At 47.8% G+C, this 21,899-nt stretch overlaps 1 protein-coding gene across 2 annotated transcripts in view; it reads left to right on the top strand.

The window, feature by feature from the left end:
• The window catches only part of LOC119181739 (matrix metalloproteinase-2), a 255,390-nt gene that overhangs the window by 138,023 nt on the left and 95,468 nt on the right, over window positions 1–21,899 (top strand). For both annotated transcript variants that reach the window (XM_037432985.2, XM_075888933.1), the window contains exon 2: window positions 6,640–6,911. In XM_037432985.2, coding sequence (XP_037288882.2) covers window positions 6,640–6,911 — 272 coding nt within the window. The remainder of the gene's footprint in view (window positions 1–6,639; window positions 6,912–21,899) is intronic.

Raw genomic sequence — 21,899 nt, 5'->3', positions numbered from 1 at the left:
AAAAAAAATATTATTTCTCTTGGAGCGTCTTTTTCTGGGCTGCAGACACACGAATGTCTGTTCAGCCATGCGAATTTCTCGGTGACGGAAGAAAAATTATTCCCTATTAAAATTTCATACTTCTGAATTTCTATTACTAGTTGATTGTTTGCCATACTATTGTATCATGTTTATTTTTACTTTATATGAACTAGTTCTTAAATTTTTGTTTATTTCTGAGGCAATCGATTCTTCTCTTATTCTTTGGCCCGTATTCCTCACGTGTCTGCACTCTAAACATGCGTTATAAGGGCACAGAAATGGTAACAGAGTAAAAGGTAACAAGCCTGGTCCATGAATACTGACCTACGTTGTCCATGAGGCGCAATGAACGCTTAAAACAGATAGGGAAAGCTCGAGCTAAGGACAACGTCGGTTTGAAAATACGGGTATTTGTCTCAATTTAAAAAATCACCTGTATATATAACCACCGGTTTCACGGCCAATCCCCTGTAGTGTATAGGAGCCAAAAAACTAAGGAACGAGCAACCAAGCAACAAAACAAGCTAAAACGCGGAAGCGTCCTACTAATTAAGTGTAGATTTCTTTGCCCACTATGCCGTCATTCATCATTCTGAGAAATATATATATATATACTAATTAAGTACATATTTTTTTGCCCACTATGCCATCATTCGCCATACTGGGAAATCTATATACTAATTAAGTACACATTTCTTTGCCCACTATGCCACAATTCACCATACTGAGAAATATCTATACTAATTAAGTACATATTCCTTTGCCCACTATGCCATTATTCACCATACTGAGAAACGTCTATACTAATTAAGTACAGATTTCTTTGCCCACTATGCAGTCACTCACCATACTGAGAAATATCGAAGAGTCCACTAAGCGTCCGTAAGACAATGTGCGCATCTGTACACTTTGCTCATGCTGTTGCTACTGTTGATAGATTGAGCTTGAGCACATTGTAATGAATGGGCATCTAGACCACCACATCGCTGCTCACTTCAGATGGCGTGAAGCAGGGTACAATTCTATTATTTCGCTTCGCAATATTGCACGCGTTAACGGTACCAGACCGCGGCCTACACGTTGTCGGTATAGGGTGCATGAGAACCCAAACTTAAGCAAGTTGGTTCTCGATGGTTCCCGATGATGATACTGATGATGACATGTGGCTTTGCCCTTTGTAACGGGTGAACACATATAGTGTGTTCTAGCCAAGGAACGCAGGAAAAAAAAATATCGCGGATGCACAACACGGGCGCCCTTGTTGTGCATCTTCTTTTCCTAGTCCTCGTCCCTCAGTGCACTTTTAAAATCAAGATGAGTCGGTATAGGGTTTCTCTTCGAAAGAGTTTCAGGCACCGGCGTAGCTCTGTGAGAGAAAGTTGACTGCCACGCAGAAGGCTTCCATGCGATGGATTTCCAAGTGAACGAAAAAAAATTATAATATCGCTAATTTATTCGCATCTATCTCGATTTTTCGCTATTGATCAACGATGTCACCGATAACACCTGCACCGACACTGCAACTTCTGCGACACCGGCTCTTCAACGCTTACTACATTAACAGAAGTGTCGTAGGCACGGGGTGCCCCCTCACCCCTCCCAAAAAGGAAGAATTCTGCCTGCGCCCTTGATTAATAGGCATATAATAGGGAGGTGGGTGTCATAGCGTATATGCTATGAAGACACGAGCTGCATTTCATTTTCTCGTTGCTTTTCCTCTCTCCTATTTATTTTCGAGAAAAGAAAAAAAAATCAGCGGGTTTTCACGGCGCAGTGCTGCGGGTGCATGCTCTTATACAGTATTAGGTACCAGGTGCGCTCTTCTGCCAAAATTTTCAGATTGTTTAGGGGAAGCGGAGAGAAGCACACACGCTACAATGGATAGTTTCTTTTTGCATATATTCGACTTGATGTAAGCGTGAACGCCATTTATGAATATTCACGAACCCATATCTGCTGCGTTATTTCACTGGCTACGGCGTTTCGCGGTTGAGATTGATTCGATCACGGCAGCCGTCTTTTCCCTGTGTACGCGTCGTGCTTCGCATTCAGACTGCGGTTACCCACACGCCACGCCCGAGAATCGAATTTGAACGTTCCAATCACGGTATCTCACTCGTGTGCGAAGTTTAGTCGTGCGAGCGCTCTCTTTTAAAACGAATGAAACCGACAGACAGCCAAGCCGAGGAACGCACGGGGAACATCATCTGGTGTTTCTTAGCTATATTTAAACGGTTCTCACTTAAATTGAAAAAAAAGCAATGTGGACGGAAAATAATCCTTTGCGTCTTCGAGATCCGAACCCACGACCTTCGAAATTACGCATCCAATGCTCTATCATATAAGCTCCAACGGAGGAAGCTCCGTCGTTAACTTTTTTGTAGGGTGTTTATGAGTGTTTATTACCAGGGGTGTTTATGAGTGTTTATTACCCAATGATGATACTGATGATGACATGTGGCTTTGCCCTTTGTACGGGTGAACACATATAGTGTGTTCTAGCCAAGGAACGGAGGAAAAAAATATATTGGGAGTGTTAGCGCTGCTCCCAGCATAGGCGGCGAGTGTCCAACACTGTTTTTTCGTTCTCTTTGCGGATGTGCGTTGTCCTCTCTCATACAAATAAGGCAAACTCTCCGGCCAAGTTATAGTCTCCTTATTGGCGCCCCGAGTAGCATTCGCCACTTCGCCGGATGGCGATGGTTGGTGGCCAGCAGAGTGATTTCTTCGCGCAGGGAGCGTGCCTCTTGCTCAACTGCGGAGTTGAAGAAAAGGGAGGGTTCAGCAAAACAGGCAGCGAATTCTGCGGTCCCGAGGGTATCTTCGCGTGTATACTGCCAGTTCCCATGGCAGCCACGGCCCGCAATCAGGGCCGAACGTTCTTCGGCTTCCGGTTGCGGTGTCGTCGGAGCGTCGGGCCGTAATCCAATCAGAGTCGCCAGGACGCTGTTGGTTCTGCTGTTGTCGGACGGCTCCTCCGCGCACCAACTATGTCTCGTCGGCGGCCCGTGCTGGTGGCAGTCGGGTCAGATCGCGTCACTCGGCGGACTCCCGCTTCGAACCCCGTGTCATCGCCGGTCGAGCAGGAGTGGTTGCCGCGGATGCGGAGTCATCACTGACAGCGCCCTCCTCTTGTGGTATACAGATGTGAGCGATAATGCAAAACACAACGCGGGGACGAGCAAGAGTGGAAAGCGAGAAGCAAAATCGTTGGTAATCTTATTTAGCGCGTTCGAGGCAGATGAGCCACGATTACATGTACTGTTCGGATTTGTTTTTTTTTGTTTTTTTTGTGGTTTTCCGACAGCGCTGTGAAATATGAACAGCAGCGGGAGCATAGGAGAACAATGCGTTATGCATTGTAGCAGACTTCCTTGCAGAAAAATAAGCTGTGCTTATAGTTTTCTAGGGGCGAAAGATACGTCTCCGAACCTGCTGATAAGGAGAAGTCAAACTCGATCGTGTGCATGCGCTGTAAAGCAAAACTAAGGCCTAAACACGATTATATATGTAGTTATCGATATTTTGTGCGAGGATAGCTTCCCTTTCCGATCCCCTCCCCCCCCCCCTTTAGTATCTGTATATGTAGGTATACAGAATAGCAAAATGGGGAGTCTCAGTATAAGTAGCTTTAATATAATAATACCTGAGTTTTTACGTCTCACGTCCGCTATATAATTATAAGAGACGCCGTATTGTGAAGGCCTCCGGAAAGTTCGACCATCTGGTCTTCTTTAACGTGCACCGCGGCCGGAACCGAACCCGTGACCTTCAGTACAGCACCGTGTGTCCACTGCTCCACCGAGTTGGACAGCAGCTTTAAGCGTTGCATGCTACTCCTCCGAGCTGCACCATGCTCGTATACCTTGTTTTGCGTCAGAAATCGCGCATCGTAATACCACGTTACCGAACGCGGTACGATGATCTACAGATGGGGCTCCAGAAGACACGTTTCCAGAATATGCTCCTCTCACATACATCGAAATGCGTCACTTGCTCTGTTTGTCCAGAGCACGTATGTTCCGCTTGGCTTATCATTATGCTTGACGCTTACTGGCTCACAGACAGTGCCTTTCAGCAGTGTTTACACGCCTCGACGACCAGCCGCTTTTCGGAAAAATTAATTTTGCAACGCCCAAAAGCGACGAAGGCCCTCCTGAAGTTTCTGCGATAGACCCAACCCACCTCGGCAAACGATCGTGAGATTCCAGTGTGTGTGTGTGCGCTTCCGCTTCCCCCCCCCCTCTCTCGTTCCCTCTTCCTTAATTTCCTATCTCCAATTCCCCCTTCACCAGTGCAGGGTAGCAAACCAGATACTTGCTTTCCGGTTAACCTCCCTGCCTTTCTTCATACCATATGTATCTATCCGATACTTACTGCCGCTTCGCGTATTATAGGCGTTTCAATGTCGTATGCGGCGGTTGAAGGATAGTCTTTCGGTGTTAGACGTCGACGACAAGTGCATACGCGCCGGCGTTAATAAGTAAAGCAGGCTTTCCTCCCCTCTAACGACCGACCTGTCGCGAATTTCTCTATCCGTCACAATTATCCGACTGCGTAATTGTGACGGATGATGTCTGGTTCTCGTTGCACCTCTTATTAGCGGGCGTTGTCGAGTTGGCACATTGACCTCCCCGAGGAAGATAGCCGGCTGTCACCGCACACTTCGCCCGTCTAGTCGCGCCGCGTAAAACATGCACCGTAATAGAGAAACCGACAGAACAACATGTCGCGACAGAGCTGGTTGTGCGGTACGTATAGGTGTTATGAATATCTTCTTCTATACGCGGATTTCAGGCTATAGATGCGTGGCGGTTTATTTTTAGGCTATATTAAGCCAAGACGAGTTGTGAAATGCGCATTACAATATTGAACTACAGTGCGGCGTTTTGCAGTAATACTGCTTCGGTGAAGATGACATTGTTTTCGCTATACGGTATTCGAGCAATGTAGATTTGGGCAGTGCACCTCCGTAGGCGCTGATACGCGTTGTACACGTCCAGGCTACTAAATGTCATAAAAATGCTTCTACTTTTCTGTGCTTTCGGTCTGTTTCGACTGTCGGTTTTGTCTTTCGGGACATACGCGAGAGAGAATCCCGGCAGCGGAGGCAGCATTTCAATGAAGCCGAATTGCTGAAGGCCCGCGCACCTAGATTTAGTGCGAATAGAATAGTCTCTCCAGTCATGTTTAGTCTATAGTTTCGAACATTAAAATTCAAAAATGGCCCTACGTTCCGAGACCCCTTCGGTCTCTCCTTCAGGCGGTAACTGTCCGACCGGCTCCGACGCCAGCGACTGTTCTATAGTAGTTCTAGTAACGCGCAAAAAAAAAAAAAAGATGCTGGTGGCGACAGCACCTTGAAGTTCTCGCACCAGCCACAGTCAAGTGATACGTTTTGAGGCATCTATAGTAAGGCTCATGTCGGCCCTGCGAAGTACATTGCTTGCCGTCGGAGTCAAATATTTAACGCACCAAGTCCCAGAAAACTTTTTGGTATATGTAGTCAAAATACAAAAAAAAACCCACTGAGATTCATGACGTCACCATCGGAGATTTCGACGGGAAGTTTAAAAGCGATACTTTTACCGCTGATTTTTCCATATATTAATTAGTGTTGGTGAAACCAACGACACTATAATTTTCAGAGTATTTTTGCTTATCGGTCTAAACTTATCTAGTGTTTCACTTTAGCGCCAATTTAAGCAATAGAAAGTGAAAACAGGCAACAATGGCGAGAATGAAACGTTGTCTTCTGCATATTCGTGCTGAACAACAAAAACAAAACAAAAGTAATAAGGGGAAAGAGGAGGTTGATGGCGCTCATGATGAGTGCTGTTGATGGTGCAATTATTTTAAGCACCCTCCTTGCGTTCGCGCGATCTAAGCTTTGAACGAGAAGACACGGTAATGGCGGGTTAATGTGGTGCCTTGATTGTCAGCTGCGTAGCAGCAAACAGCCATAAGATGTTTTCTCCATACCTCTTCATGTTTTGTCGTAGCCACCCGATATACGGCTAGATTAGAGAAACGACGTGAGGCATGGTGTTTCTGTAATAACGAGAAATGGATGAAGCATGCGCGACGCACTCTTCTCTGCCCTTGCCTGCGTCAGCACGCCACGCGCCGGGTCACACGCTATCCGTACGGCAAAATGCAGCAGCTCCGCAAGTCGCCGTAGTCTTCGCAAAGGCATGGTGCTACAGTCTGCCATCCGTTGTCTCTGTCTTTGAGCTCTTGGCGCACTGGGCCAGGTCGACAAAAAACAGCTCTTTCACAGAGAATGAAATCGGAACGTGAGCCACTCTGCGGTATCGTTGCGGTTTCTTCGAGAAACCCTATACTGTATGCATAATTGTGGCTGCACAGAAACCGCTGGTGTGTAGTACTTCAACGGTGATAAAGTCATGACCTTGTTTGGCTTATTTCGTGACCAACTGTCGCCACAGAGTCTTCTCTCTCATTCTTTCGCCCTCCTTCCCAAGTACTGTGTAAACCGTAGATTTCCTCTGGTTAACCCCCCTGTCTTTCTCGTATACCTTTCTTTATTTGTAATGTTATGGCAGACCTGGACCGCGGTCCACTGAACAACGCCCATCTCTCCCTGCTTCGTCGCAGGGCTTCTTGGAGCGCTTCGGCTACATGGGCGACACGAGCCGCAACGCAGTGCTTCCCTCGGACAACCTGCGCACCGAGCAGGGCTTCCGGGCGGCGCTGCGGCGCATGCAGCGCTTCGCGGGACTCCGGCCCACCGGACAGCTGGACGCCGAGACGATGGCCATGATGAAGAGGCCCCGCTGCGGAGTTCCCGACGTCATCGGGCACGCCGAGCGCGTCAGGCGCTACGCGCTGCAGGGCTCCAAGTGGGACAAGACAGACCTCACGTGGAGGTGAGTCCACGGTTTCAACTCCTCGCTGTATAGACTGCATCGACGAGGTGCTCGGACGCAGATACTCCGCGTATACTTTTCATTGGAAGCGTTTTCTAATCGTTTCCCTTCGTGTCCTCGTCGCCTAATTTCGCCGAGATGGTCGCCACAGATATATTGTGGCCATCCGCGAGGTAATTCATTGAGTATGGACGCATACACTACTTGAAGTAATAGATCTCGCGCTTAAACGAGGGCCATATTATCTGCTCTCTCAAGAAGAGGCTGAGCCACCCGATGTAGTCCTGGAAACTGGCCATTGTCTAAGGTAACAGTGTATTCCAGGGCACTGCCACCCTACATAAAAGCGAGCAAGCCGATAAAGAGGCAGAAATGTCCCACGTTAATAACTTCACACTATTCGCTATTATGTTTTAACGGCAGGACACTAACGCCGTTGTGTATACACTCCGCGAAACTATACGGCAGCAAAGTGGCTTTTATGGAGTTATCGTCATTGCCGCCTTCATGAACTTGACCCGGACGTGCACGTCAAAATACCACCCACCATGAAAATAAGTTAAAGTACAAGTTTACCGAACAGATTACGACTAGATGTGAGGTTCAGTCGTTGCTATAGGTACATCGTATCGCCTTTGCGGACAGGGCGTCGGTAGAAATGTTTTTTCGGGGAGGGCACTTCTTGTTATGAAAAGGGGGCTGGGCAGGCAGATGTGATCGGCTACGTCATTGGACAGTACGCGTTGCGATGTATGTGACCCTCCTGAGACCACTGACTGAACATCTCTTGAGCACCCGCCCGCGATATAGCGTAGAAAGAAAATTGACGGCCATCAGTTTGTTTAAGTATGTCAAGCAGCGATAATTGCAAAAAAGTTCTGATGTGACCTCCATTTTTCATAATCACTCTATATATTCCGAAAGCCCAGGACAAGTTTTTGCGGGAGACAGAGCTAGACAAGAGACGACTGTAAGTAGTTTCTGGACATTCAAGGCTTAGTTTCATCACCATCTTCATCATAATCAACGCCACCCATATGGAAAAGCTGAGCAGCGGGTGAGAAACTTGATTGAAAGCGATCGCTCAGCTTTAGTCACAATAAATTTCTCTCTCTTGCTTGGCGCAACTTATGGTGCCGCGGAGGTACTTGTGAATCCAAATCAAACGCTCTGACAAATTTTTGAGAGACCAAGACATAAACGTTCGGACGGAAGTAGTTAATCTAAAAACAGTCTTTCGTTTTCGGAACTGCCTCAAAGCCTTTGCACTGGGAGATAAACAGTCTAGCTGCGTTTACAAAAAAAAAAAGATAGCGACTGAAGATACTGTGAGCGATACTGTGGGAGAGCGGTAAGCTATCTCTATCTTCCACTTCCACTTGGATCTTAGCCAAAAGTTCGCAAAGCAATCTACATATACTCCTGCCGGCGTGCTTCACTCTCGGAAGTTAGCAAAGAAATAGCAAAGAAAGCTAATTTAGTTAGCAATGACACAGAGATCCACCTAATGGCTGAAGCCGGTGGGCGGGCAGGAGTTGTTTTCTTTGCTATTTTTGCTGTCGGATTAGTATTGTTTGTTTGTTTGTTTTCCACTGGCGTCAGTTGCTGGCTTAGTCGCTGCGAATTGTGCTTTATAGCGATGTCAGTATTGAACTACACTAGCATGTAAAAACATAGAGAACCACGCATATCTAAAGAAAAAAGGCGCGCGCACCTCACAAAATCCCCAAAACCTTCGTGCGTCGAGGATGCGGGGACCAGAATGGCAAACAGGAGACCCGCTATAGAAGCATGCGTCGACGGCTTTTATTATGCGACCAAGCCTGCCAGCGGTGTAAATAAAGTGGCAACGGCGGTTCGGACGTCAACTAGAGTAAAGCGAGTCACGGCGCTGTTGCTGATAAAAACAAAAGCGAAGTTACCCAGAAGGAAATCGCGAGAAAGAGAACGGTTGGAACACGTACACACGCATCTCTGCTTACCAAAAGCAACAACGGCTTCGGGGAAAACACGGTGGGAATTCTTTCGCAGGGTTGGAGGAGGCAGACGTCTTGCTCGATTCTGTCCGCAAAGCGTCTGGAAAGGGCGTACTTATGGGAGTATGTCGCGAAAGATTAAAAGCATGTCCGTGTTTGGGGTGCACAAAGAAGGGCGTTTCCAAAAGAGGCGGCTGCAGTTTTCGGAGCCACGCCGAGCGTATAGCCGCTCACATCTAGCGAACAAAGCCCGAGAACAACCCCACGAAGTTTCTCCGAGTGTCATACGCACAAAACTGAAATAACAAGAGTAATAAAAAATCGGGACACGCTCGAGGAATAGAGATGCGTTCAATGCGGCGCATGTTACGTCCACGAGAAAAGCTAGAAACAGAGGAGACAAGCTAGGGTGAGAGTTATGACAGCGGCGTCGCGCATCGCACCCGAAGAGTCAGTGCGCGCATCATTCTCAAGTCCGACCGCGGCGCCTGGGGTGTCGTCGTGCTGGCTCTCCTCTTGAAGGATTTCGGGCGGCATCACCTGTCTGCCACGCTGTCCACCGACAAAGTGGGGAGTATGGGGGCTCTAAGTCGTTGTTTGTTGGCGCCGAGGGTTAAAGAAGGTGGGGGGCGTGTCCCGCGCATTTGTCAGGGGGAATTGCGCGAAGACAAGAAGACCTCTTCTCGTCTGTTCCACAAGTCGCCCGCTGCGGCAGAAACAGTGACAAACCCTGCTGGGCCCCGCCGGGGGAGAATTGAGAAGGACGACCGAGTAAAAGTAGAGGGAGAGGTGGGGATTGTGCGCCGAGCTTACGCGCGAGGCGCCTTCCCTTGAGTGATGGCTCCGAGGCGTGCGGGGAAGCCGACGGGCGCGGAAACAGCGTTGGCCGCCTACCACAGCACTGCCACCAACGCCAGCAGGGAGGGAAGGGAGAATGGGGCACAGAGCCGTGGCCGCGGCAGCGGGATACCGCGTTGCTCAGGCGAATCCACGGGGCTGGACGGAATCGGTCAGCCCGAGCGAAAGACGTTTGCCGTGCGGTGGCCATGCCGTCCTTTCGGAGGCTGCCATCGGCGTCCTTGGTCTCGGCTCTGTCTCCCCGGCGTCATACGTGCGTTCCGCGGCGTCTTTGTTTGCTCTCTGTTGTCGGCACATGCCGAAGCCTCCGGGCGCTAGCCGCGGCATCATTCATTACGAAGGAACGGCAGCAACAAAGACGGGCCGGATTCTCCCGGCAGCTGAGGTCCACTGCTCTCTCGGGTCTTCAGTAAACAAAAGAAACGCCAGCCAAGCGCCTCGGTGCGGAGAAGCGGAAGCAATGATCTCGCTTGATACCCTAAAGCTGAAAGCAAGGAAAGATAGCAACTTGAAAGAAAAAGAAAAACAACACGGTTATCCGAAATCGGGAAAGACGCCACTGGCTTTCCCGGGTGTAGCGGCATATTAGGCAGGGATCGCGACCAGTCTATAGTTGCCTAATAAATTGGGCTCTAGCTTCCACCTATATTTTGGGCTGAGCTGGCCGGTTCGCTGGCAAACCGGGCCTGTCATCGGAGTCCCGGCTGCGTGAGTCTCGGAGACGTGCGACTTGCGACGCCGTATACTAGGCCTTGTGTCTGTGCAGTATGCCAGAACATGCGCAGCCCAGGGTCTTCGAGAGTGTGGCGAATCCTCTAGCAGCAGATCTCTTCTAAGCTTTCCGCGCGTATAATGCAGCTAGTAGTAGTAATGAATCATCACTTTCGGCTAGTAACTACCAAGATGCGAAGCGTGTCGTTTTTCATGTGGATGCCTATGCCTGTTTACGACTGTTGTGGATGTCTAAGGAGACGTTTGTGCCGGCAAGAAGTACCAGCTGCAACAGCATCATTAAAAAATTTGCTTCAATATCATTAAGCATTTTTTCTCTTTGATAAAGAAAAGAATCACATCATATCCACGGTGTGAATGATGATGAGTAGGGCGAAGCGCTGAAGGGTTATATATACAAATACTGTATATATTTATACAAGACAATGTACTATTCGTAAGTGGTAGCTATACGTCACTTCCGTTCCCCCTTCTTTATAATGGCTTTATGGTCGGTGAAATGGTCGATCGGTGATGAGGCATAGTCGGATGTTTGCAAGAAGTATGGGCACTTTGCAAAGGTGGAACTCTAGGTGGTTAAGTACAAACAAGGAATGGACACTGTGAGACAATCTATGGTTCTTTAACGCGCACCTGGGTCCAAGTACACGACCATCTTGCATTTCATATTGGCTACTTCTCAATAGTATTTGCTTCATGGTCAGTGAAGTGACTGATCGGTGGTGGGGCGTAGTGGGATGTTTGCAAGGACGAAGTATAGTAGGCAGCTGGCAAAGGTGTAACTATAGGCGGTCACGTATGTACACACACACACACACACACACACACACACACACACACACACACACACACACACACACACACACACACACACATACATACATACATACACACACACACACATACATACATACATACATACATACATACATACATACATACATACATACATACATACATACATACATACATACATACATACATACATACATACATACATACATACATACATACAAGGGATGGACAGCCCCACGCCTTTAGGAGCTTCGCCCCTAAAAGAAGAATGTAAACCACTTTTTTATTCATAATCAGCACTACCAGTGGACGATTATGGCTTAGAAGTTAGCGGCGTACAACTAATCTGAGCTACACAGTGTAGCAAACGCCTCGTGATCCACAAGCAGTGAGTGTTTATATGAGCCTAACAGTTACCTTTTCACGTTCCTCACACTACCGTTCCTGCCGTTGTTTGTACAGTGAGATCTGTGTAACGACAAGTTTCAAGTAATTCCTCCACTGTCCCTGCAAGCATGCTTAGAATAAACAAGCTTACCCCATCATACGTTCAGCCCGTTGCACTGACACAATTTTATTTTATTTTTGTTTCTCTGTGGTCGCGCTCAAGTCATTCGTCTCCTGCACAATGTGCTTTCCCACACTAATATTGCATTGCGGGAGATGCATCAATTGGCCAAAGCGGCGACTGCGCCCCACACGCACCCTCGATGAAATTAAAAGGCTATAGCAACCACTATCAGAATCATTTATTTAAAAAAGAGGGGGGGGGGGGGCGCTGACAACTTAACCAAACATTGGAGCGAAGGCTACAAAGGCGGGGTTTCAACACATTCGTGTTTCGCTGCAAGAATACTGCAAGTATTCGTGTTTCGCTGCAAGTATTCGTATTTCGCTGCAAGTATGCTTCACTGCAAGTAAACCGTAATCAACAGCGAGCTGCCGTACTATAGTACGGAAGCTTGCTGTTGATTACAGTTTTACTCGTTCGCATCGTTAACGGGTTTGTAAATCTATATGCACGAAAAATGTTAACGGCAGAAACATTTCAACGGTTCAGTGACGTTTTAGTGTCATATTACGAGTATATTTTTTTCTTGCAGAACTTGCGGCTGCACACTGACCCACTACGATATGGACGCCATTTTACCGACGACTTCCCGAAATTGTTTGAGTCTTGTAATAGATAAAGCAGCACATTTACTTCAGCAAGCCGAGATAATGAATTATCAGTAAAACTGAGAACTGTTTTTTGGCACGGTAGCAGGCATGTGCTTTGGTTCTGTAGCTTCCTCAATGCTGTCTTACTCCTCTTCTTTTCTATCTCTTTCCTTTCTATTATTCTTCCTTTCCCCCCCTCCCCAAATGTAGGGTAGCCAACCGAGCCAAGCTTGGTTTGCCTCCCTGCCTTTCTTCTGTATTTATCTATCTCTCTCTCAATGCTGTCAAGAAAAGCTACCGTGGAGTATACAAGGTAAATAAATTAATAAATAAATAAACAAATAGAGAGGAAAGAGGGAGAGAGGGAGCGACAACCCGGTTTCTCAGCCTTGTAGGGTGTACGACATCAACAGTGCCTTCGTAGTCTTCATTCGTGATGGATTTTCGGGACGACAATACAGAGTAATGGTTACTGCCGACGTAGGTCGATGGTCACGGCTAATTAGAACGATTTGCGACTGATCATCTATGCGAGGACTTCGAAAGAAAAAAAAGGTCACCAAACAGCCTGGCGTCGAATTCTTGCGACTCTTTGGGAACGACGGTATAAGGCCGCACTGTCTGGTATACCAAGAATGCGTGGTTATCAACTCGCGGCGCGACATTTTTCAGTACAGCGGAAAGATGCATCTGAGACAAACCCTATAAACGTTAATTAGCCATTATTTTGCAAAAATACTACGATAAATACGCGAAATGTAGAATATAAAAGTAGTATTTAGCTATAGATTTACGTGAAATGGTACCAATATATTCATGACACCCCTAGACTCAAGGCGATGGCGAAAGTGATGACCTATATGATTTAGCGGGCATATCATTACGTGACGTCACTTTCTGAACTGGCCAATGGTGACATGCACAGTTTCGCGTTGTCTACCTTACCTCCGAGCAATTTTCAACTCCTGGTGACAACATGAGAATACAAATACCTGTGAAATTTGTCTAGTGCTGGTCTTTAAACTCCCCAATATGCTCCCTATAGAGCCATGACAATCCGGTGCAACCATCTAGTTTTCGACGCTGATATTTCTGAGGCTCAGGCTAAGCATCCCGCAATGAAGCATGACTCTATATGGCAACAAAGCACTGCTTCTCGGAGCAAACCACGCCTGCTCGTAAGAGAGAGAGAGAAAGAAGTGAACTTTATTAAAGCACCGGCGGAGGTAGCAGGGTGTGCCACGCAGGGCCCTCTTGCTACTAGACTACATGCTGTCATCAAGTTGCGTCTCTACGCTTACGCCGGGGAACCCAACCTTCTCCACGAGGCTGTCGCCCCTGCAGGGTCCCGTCAGGTGTGTCCCTGCGCGTTTGGCGAGCGAGAGCTGTCTCGATCCGCTGGACCGCCTGTAGCTGGAACTGGCAATGTCCGTTGGTAGTCTGCCTGGGTAGGCCGCTGCCTCTTCTGTTCACAGTTTCGTGGAGAGCAAGTGCCGCTTCCTAGCTAACACTGTATTCTTACAGACTAATTACTAACTGTCGCTCATAATCCCTTGGCTTTAAGCAAACAGAGGGGGACGTCGTCATGGCTCAGCAAACTGCAAGGTGGTGGGGCACACGTATACGTTTCGTCTCTCGCCGCCGGTGGGCGACCCGAGTGGGCCTACTTGCGACTCGGGTCATGCGATTCGACTTCAGTTCTCGAGGCAGGATCGGGGTGGCGGGCACAAAGCACCGCCTGCCCGCTGGAGCGTATACGTCTGATTGCAGTGGCTCTGTTATTGGGGAGTTTCAACGGATGTGCGAGTCAACAGATTGTGTAGTGTGAATCACGTTAGCCTGTTAGTAACCAGTGTATGTTCTGGCGGTAGCCCCAGCCCACCGTGTCTCGATATACACGAAAAATAACCCAAGGGTTATCATGGCTCAGACAACACTGAGTCAAGCCACGGGCATACGTCCAGCCTACCGGTGTACGCGTTCCCCTTTTCGAAACCATTCACTCTGAAGAGCTATTATTTAATAATGGAAAGCCATATTGACCAACAGAAGGACTATTGGGAATCTGCAGAAATGTAAGACAGCTTTTCTTTTTCCCCGATATGTTACGGTTAGGTTGGTTCCAGAGACGACTGGTAGCACTGATAAAAACTTTCAAGAACAGTATGGTGAAAATTAGGCAAGAAGATCTCGCCATAAGCGGAGCAAGCAAGAGATCATCTTGCCTAAACGCCTGTTAGCACGTAGTCAGTTGCCAAGTAAACGGACCGCTGAACGTTGAGACTACTTCGGCGCATTCCACATATCTGACTCAGACTTTACCTTTACTTCATCCAGCCATCCACTATCACTTTCCTGCAAATCTACTGCAACCAGCTTTTCCATACCGTTTTTTTCGAGTGCAGTTATAATATTTGCCTTTTTTTCCACTGCTCCGTTCAACAAATATGACACTGAACGAAATGCCCACCTTCGTGGCCTTTACAGTCTTAACGTAGCTGCTTCAAATCCTCCACCAGCACAATTCTGTGCACCGGTGGCGCTCGACAGCATATTACGTGTGTGGTGATTTACCTCCGCCCTTTCTTTTTTTCTTCAATTTCATCGTCGACGGGCACCGTAGAGCCAGAGTGGCCGTCGATGGCAGCACGCGAAAGTAAAGGCTTTTTCCCGCAACGAGTCGATTTTTAATATCGCTGCGATGAAACGTCGCCCGCGTAACTGGGACGCCGGCAAAGCCGCCATTGAAACAAAAGAAACTCAATATCCCGTCCTGTCGAAAAAAAAAAAAAGTGCTCGCTTAGGCCGGGCTCGAGATTGAACGCGACTCGGGCGTCGGAAATGTCTTTGAATGACGAAGAACGGCCCTCTTGACAGACGTCGTTCGTTCCGCAATTCAGCGGCGGTGAAGAGGAACACACGAAAAGCAAAGGAAACGTCGAGGTACGAAGGTACACCACCCAAGGCAGCGTCAAAAGCTACACTGAATTGCGCGAAGTGCTATTGAACGAATGCTTATTCAAGATGTTGATAAAATCGTACGGAGCCAAAAAAAAAAAAAGTTTGAACTAGCCGTGTTAAACTCAAGAAGCAGCGAAACAGGCCAATCTCAGGGGCTTAACGTATGGCTTATGCTTTTTTGGCGTAGGCAGAGTAGAGTCGAGCCACAGTCTGTCGAAGACCTCGCAAGAACGTCCGAACTGCGGCGCCTAAAACTGGCGTGTTCTTATACCCCTGTCACACGGGCACCCGCGAAGACCGTTTAACTCCCTAGTCCTTACGACAACGAAGATGTGGTCCGTGTCACACGGCCACCCTTACGCAAACGAAGGTAAACGGAGCGTTTCACAAAAGACGCAAAGAGTACTTCGTTTCGCAAAGGAGCGAAACGAAGTACTCTCGTCCCCAGCAGTCTAGAGGTCAGAGAAAAATTTCGAACACTAAGTGGCCGCAGTGAAAGAATAATACATTTTGGCAATCTTAAACGTTCTTTCATTGTAGTACTCATTCACAACGCGTGTTTGTTTACATATATTTACGCCCACCAGAGTTCACTTACTCTCAACACCGATGCTCTACACTCCGTGCCTCGCACGTGGTGCCTCGCGAGTCGGGCCGGCCGGCGCCATTGAAAAATATTTCCCCCATGCGTGTGGTTGTGGTCGTCGCTGTGTCACTCATGGCTGAAGAACACGAAATGTGCGCTCACGAGGCAAGGAAGCACAAGAACTTTCGCACACGGGCATGAACACGGGCAACAAAACAACTAAAAGCACAATGTGGCCAGCGTCACTAGCAGCATCGCTACAATTAGCAAATTCGTTTTTATTTTAAAATATTTTTATGGTTTGTTAGCCTCTTACCTCCTTAATAGTGTTTTTTGTAAAAACCCCATAACGAGGATTCTAAAAAAAATCAATACAGATGAAATTAGAATACTTTTCCGAAAATCAAACAGCGCCAGCTGAGCCCCCTCGCACCAACTGTTACAACCTTTTCATTGCCGTGTGACACTGCCACAACTCCTTCTCCGTCGAACCACCTAGGGGAGATTTACGTTGACGGTGTTCAACGGAGTTTAGTGGTGGCCGTGTGACAGGGGTATTACTCTGCTTGGGCCGGGCAAAATTGGCGTGGCGCCTGCGCGGACAGTCTGCGTCGGTGGACGTGGCTTGGCAGCAGCTGCTTGCGCACGGACGGAGGTTTCACCGCGAGCTTTAACAGCTGAAAAGGGGCGCACTTTGCCAACGACACACAACCAATGCAGGTCTCCCACATGATTTTTCACACTAACGTCATTCGCTTGATAAAGGTTCGCAACAGCAGAAAAAAAAAAGAACGGAAAACTTGCTAGCCCTACAATTACCACGCATTAGAACGTAGCGAAAGCCAGGGCAAAAGTCAGTTGGACGAAATAACTGGATAATATTAAGTACATGCTTCAGAAGAGGCGCTCGCTTGTTGTGCACGATCAAACTTTGCCTGGCTATTTAACTGTCCTCTTTGGTGCAACGCTGCCTCAGTTCAGTCGGCATTGAACCAGCACGGATAGTGGAAGTTTTTTTCTCTAGTTTGCTTTTCCACCTAACTGACGTTACCCATACCTTTTTTTTTTTTTGGCTCGGCAATAAGTTTCCCTGACGAATAAGTTTATCGAAAGAAGTGGAACGTCATTTTCTTCCTTTTCCTTTCTTCAATTCCTGTCTTGAACTTCCCACTCCTGCAACGTAGACGTGCATTATCCTTTGTATTGCGGCCTCTTCGGTATCAAGCTCAAAGTTGAGTGAAGGGTAGAAGAAAATACGTATTAACTAACGAAAGATAAATAAGTTAGGTGGATTCGTGCCAAGCCTGAAAGAAGTGCGCAGCTCGGCAGCCTTCTTTCTTTCTCTTCGGTTTTCTTTTTCTCTCCTCCTCTCTTTATTTCTTGCTCCCTTTTCCCGTTTCATCTTTCCTATTTTTTCTCTTTACTTCTATTTACTGCTATTTTGCTTCTTATAAGCTCGCAAAAACACTCACTCACGGAGAGAAGCTAACTGAAACCATGCTCTGGTTAGCCTCACCGCCTTTCTCTGCCTTGTATTTACATCGCCGCTTCACTTTCATACGCCGGATAATGTGCCGTATTAACTGAAAGCAAACAACGCCACTGCCTATTGACGGTAGTACAATCTGGACTCACCAAATTTCCAGCACACTTCGTAATTATACGTTTTCTCTCCTTTCTAATAATTACGCATGGAATGGGAGGCACTTGATTACAAATCGAACGAATGCAAAAGTTTGAAGGCCTTGAAAAAATATACTTGAGCGATCGCTGTACGTAAATAAACAACAAGAACAAAAGGACTAATGGTACCTCTCGTTTAATTTCTTAAAATTATTCGTTCAACTAGAAGGTCACATAAATCAAGGATTAAAGTTAAAAAAAAGATCGTATGTGTTATATTTGTCCCGGAGTGAGCCGTATAACGACGATTGGATTACTTTAAACTCCGAGTAACAAACACCAGCAATCAATTACGTTTATCGAGTTGCCCAGCAGGCGTGCACCGTAGTAAAGCGAAGAACGAGAAATGGCCGATGAAGAAAGCGATTTCTCACAGCTGCAGCAAGACGGGCTCCTTCTCTTTCGACTCCAGCAAGGGTCCCTCTTTTTCTTCTTTTTTCTCCTTCTCTTCTCCCGCGAGAGAAGTTTGTCAGGAGGCCCCTGTCTTGATTCGGAAACGGCGTTGCGTTCTCGAAACCGCTCCCAAGGGTTTTTTTCTCTTCGTGTTCTTGCGAGTGCTTTGTGTGTATAATTGATAAGATCATCCCTCCAGTACGCGCGCAACGAGGGGGGGGGGGGGGGCTTTGTTCCACCTCGTACCGCAGCGCTGCACTGCTTGGAGGTTCCCGAAGGAATCGAACGCAACGAAACGCAGCACAACTGGTCAGAGAGAAATAACCAGATCGATCAGAGCGCGCACGTATTCGCCAAGCAGCTCGTCTCACGGCTTGGTTAACGACGGGATATCGCTCATCAAGAAAGCGGCCGAACGAAACGCGGATTGCCGGGAAGCATACCGCCGGGCTACACTTGCGAAACCCATCTCGTTGGGGGCACGAGGCAACCGTGTATAGGAAAGTGGGACTGAAATTAGCGCGAGTCGAGCGAGGTCGATTTGGGTGGAAAAACACAAAGGCGGCACTTGTTCGACTAACGGCACTTTTCCACAGCGTTCTGCGTGCCGCCCGGTACGTTGGGATCGGAAACGAGTGCCCGAACGGGAAGAAACGCGCCACGGCTCGGAAGATGGCGCGTGCAGCGCCCGTGGACGACGACATTTTCGCGGCGGTGCCAAGTATATACAGCGTGAGCCGCGCTCTGCATGCTCCGTACTACTACAATAACGCCGCGGACTCCTCGGCGGTGATGAGAGGCGGAACGACTCGGCGCTGCATTTGGCTGATTGGAAGAAAGCATCGCATCCACGCCTCATCAGCCTGAGCACGCCATCGGGTGCGCCAGAAACGAGTCGATTGTTTGTTCCCACACGCATAGTCCGGCGTGAGTTTCGGACGATGGACCGAACCGATCCGCGCGTTGCGAAGAATAGAAACAGCCGCGTAGCAGGGACTGCTTTGTACGTATACGCAGTTGAAAGACGCCGACACGTGATTCGACTGCTGGGAGAGTGTGATGCACACGCGCTTCTGGCATACGCAGGGGCTCTTTGCGAGCCCTGTGCCGAAAGAATCGGAACGGTTCCTATGGACTGCGTATATTGTAGTCAATCTGGGACTTCGTTTCTGTCACTTCCAGTCATTGGATTAGAGGTGAGAAGAAAAAAAATACTGAGTAAGCGTAATGAAGATACCCAGGACACGAAGTTCTTCGCCAGCTGAGAAGTGCTCGTGATTGGCGGAAGGTTTAGCAATCGTGGAGTGCGTTTAGGTGAATATCGCTTACTGGACAGAGTGAGAATGCACGTGCACAACAATCCGCTGTTGTGTCAGAGAAGGTACCGCGGCGTCTTCGCGAGGCCGCCCGGTACTACGAATGGTGGTGGTAGTGGTTAGAAGAGGAGAAAAAGCACCTAATTTCTGCAACCCGGTCGGGAGCACGGCGCAGTGCCTGTATACGAATGCGTGTAGATAAGTGCAGAGCAAAGGCGTCCACAGAGTTCTCTCTTTTACGAGTGGCGAAGCTTCATCGTACGCGCCCCCACCGTTGGTCGTGTTGGAAGAAAAAAAAATGTTCGCAACGGATGGAAAAAAAAGTAACTCGGAAAACTTAAAGGGCCACTCCACCCCTCCCCCCCCCATGTATAAAGACGAGGGGGTAATTTTCTCCTCTCCTTCATACACACGATGCATCCTCCTCACCCCTTAGCTCTTGAATGCGCGTGAACAATGTCAGCACTAAGCGCTCGAGCCTATCTGGATTCCACGCTTCTCGGCTGCATGCTGTTATCGCCGCTTGCGCAGTTGTGAACACAAAAAGATGAAGTTTGATCGGTTGATTGTGGACAACATTCATGCGAGACAAATGAGAACGGATAGGCGGCTGCATGGCAAAGCAGTGCAGAAGACAAATCACATGTGATATTTCGCGTATATCAACGAATCGAGAACATGTACGCTGTAGTCGTCACGGAAACTACTGTCTACGTCACAGTAGGGAGCAAAGAAGGACGAGAAATATCAGGAAAGAATATTGTGCTGTTTTTTGTGTTTTGGGAGCCTGGTGAGTGGCCCTTTAAGCGACGCTGTGTTCTCGCAATGGCCTGCTTTCGGTCCCAGGCTTTCAGGGTGGGGCGGTTGTAAAAGCGGAAAGTATGCGGTTCTTCGAATGCCGCATACGCATTCACCGGCCGCGATAATCGTCGCAAATCTGCACATTAGACAATGACGGGTTAGGTCCGGCTGAGTGAAAGTGTTGAGCAGACTTGGCACCCATCTCAGATGAGTAGAGGAACCCCCCGCCTTTTTGTTTGCGCGCGCCTATTGTCAGAAGCAAGTCGTTAGTAAATAGTCACAGGAACTCTGGTCCTTTGTTCACGCGTAGTGGACAGTCGTCACCAGCCGAACACGTTGGATGTCAGTGTGAACGGCAACTCCCTAACCAACTGTTTTATTTTCTCGAATGAGCACTTCTTAAGCGATACCCAAATACCTCCTTCACAGCTAAAAAACAACAGAAATTCGCCGGTCTGCCAGATTTTGGTGCAAAAACAATGGGACTGCTTACGTCATTGACAAAGTTAATGGCTTTTCAAGACGTACACTTCTCACGTACACTTCTTAAAATTAACGGTGTCCACCTCGATTCTGCTTTGATCACAGTGAAATGAGAAATAAATAAATAAATAATAATAATAATAATAATAATAATAATAATAATAATAATAATAATAATAATAATATCATCTGGGGTGTAACGTTTCGAAACCGTGGTATAATTATGAGAGACGCCGCAGTGGAGAGCTCCGGAGGTTTAGACCACCTGGGGTTCTTTAACGTGCACATAAAGCTAACGGGCCTCGAATATTTTAGCCTACATAGAAAATGCAGCCGCCACATCCGGGATTCGATCCCGCGACCTTCGGGTCAGCAGTCGAGCACTGCTGCTGTGTCGTCGGCATCAACAGTGAGCGTTCGTTTTTCTCTCAAACTGTTCTTCGCGTTTATCACACAGCAATTACAGAATAGCCAACCGTGCACGCTTGGTCCTGTTTAACTTTCTTGCCTTTCTTTTACTGTGATTGCAACTATACGGGCACTCCGGGCGCCTTTTTGCCGTCGCCGTGATATTGCGTGTAAAGTTCAAGACAGATGACGTCACTCCGAGCGTCGTACGTATACTATTCGTCAGTGAAAGCCCGCGAGGGCAGCTGAATATCACAGTTCAAGCACAGAGGAAATGCATCGGCTATGTTTCGTCGCGTGAAATGTCGATGGTGAATTCCCGGAGACCGAGCTGCAAGCGTCTTCTCTTCCGTCGTCGCTCGCTGTCCCTGAGCATTTCTCTCTCTCTCTCTCTCTCTCTCTCTCTCTCTCTCTCTCTCTCTCTCTCTTAGTCCTACCCTTTTAATCCCTCCTTACCCCATCCCTTGTGAGCTACTGTTTAGGTGTCGCACCAGATGCAGACAGTTACGGGGCTCACTTTTCTCTTATTTTCCCTTTTATAATCACGATCTCTCTTCATATAACGCTCTAATTTGTTGACATCGCAATCATTGATTTACCCACACAGAGAAACTGCGACATCTGTACTTTGCCTTCTTTCTTCCCTATTGCAGTGAAAGGAATGCTAAGACTCGCCTAACATGCATGACGCTAAGAGAAACAAAAGTGGTACACATGAAAGACATGCACGAAGAATGAATAATAGTGAAAACAAAAAAAAGGAAGAAAGGATCAGTGTGCTTGCAAATTGCGTGACGCGCTAACGTTGTTCCGACCCCATCAGCTGTGTGTAATT

This window comes from Rhipicephalus microplus, chromosome 3 (genome assembly GCF_043290135.1).
Source record: "Rhipicephalus microplus isolate Deutch F79 chromosome 3, USDA_Rmic, whole genome shotgun sequence".
NCBI classification, from domain to species: Eukaryota; Metazoa; Arthropoda; class Arachnida; order Ixodida; family Ixodidae; genus Rhipicephalus; species Rhipicephalus microplus.
The sequence above is the reverse complement of the archived record's forward strand: the minus strand, read 5'-3'. Positions and strand labels throughout refer to the sequence as shown.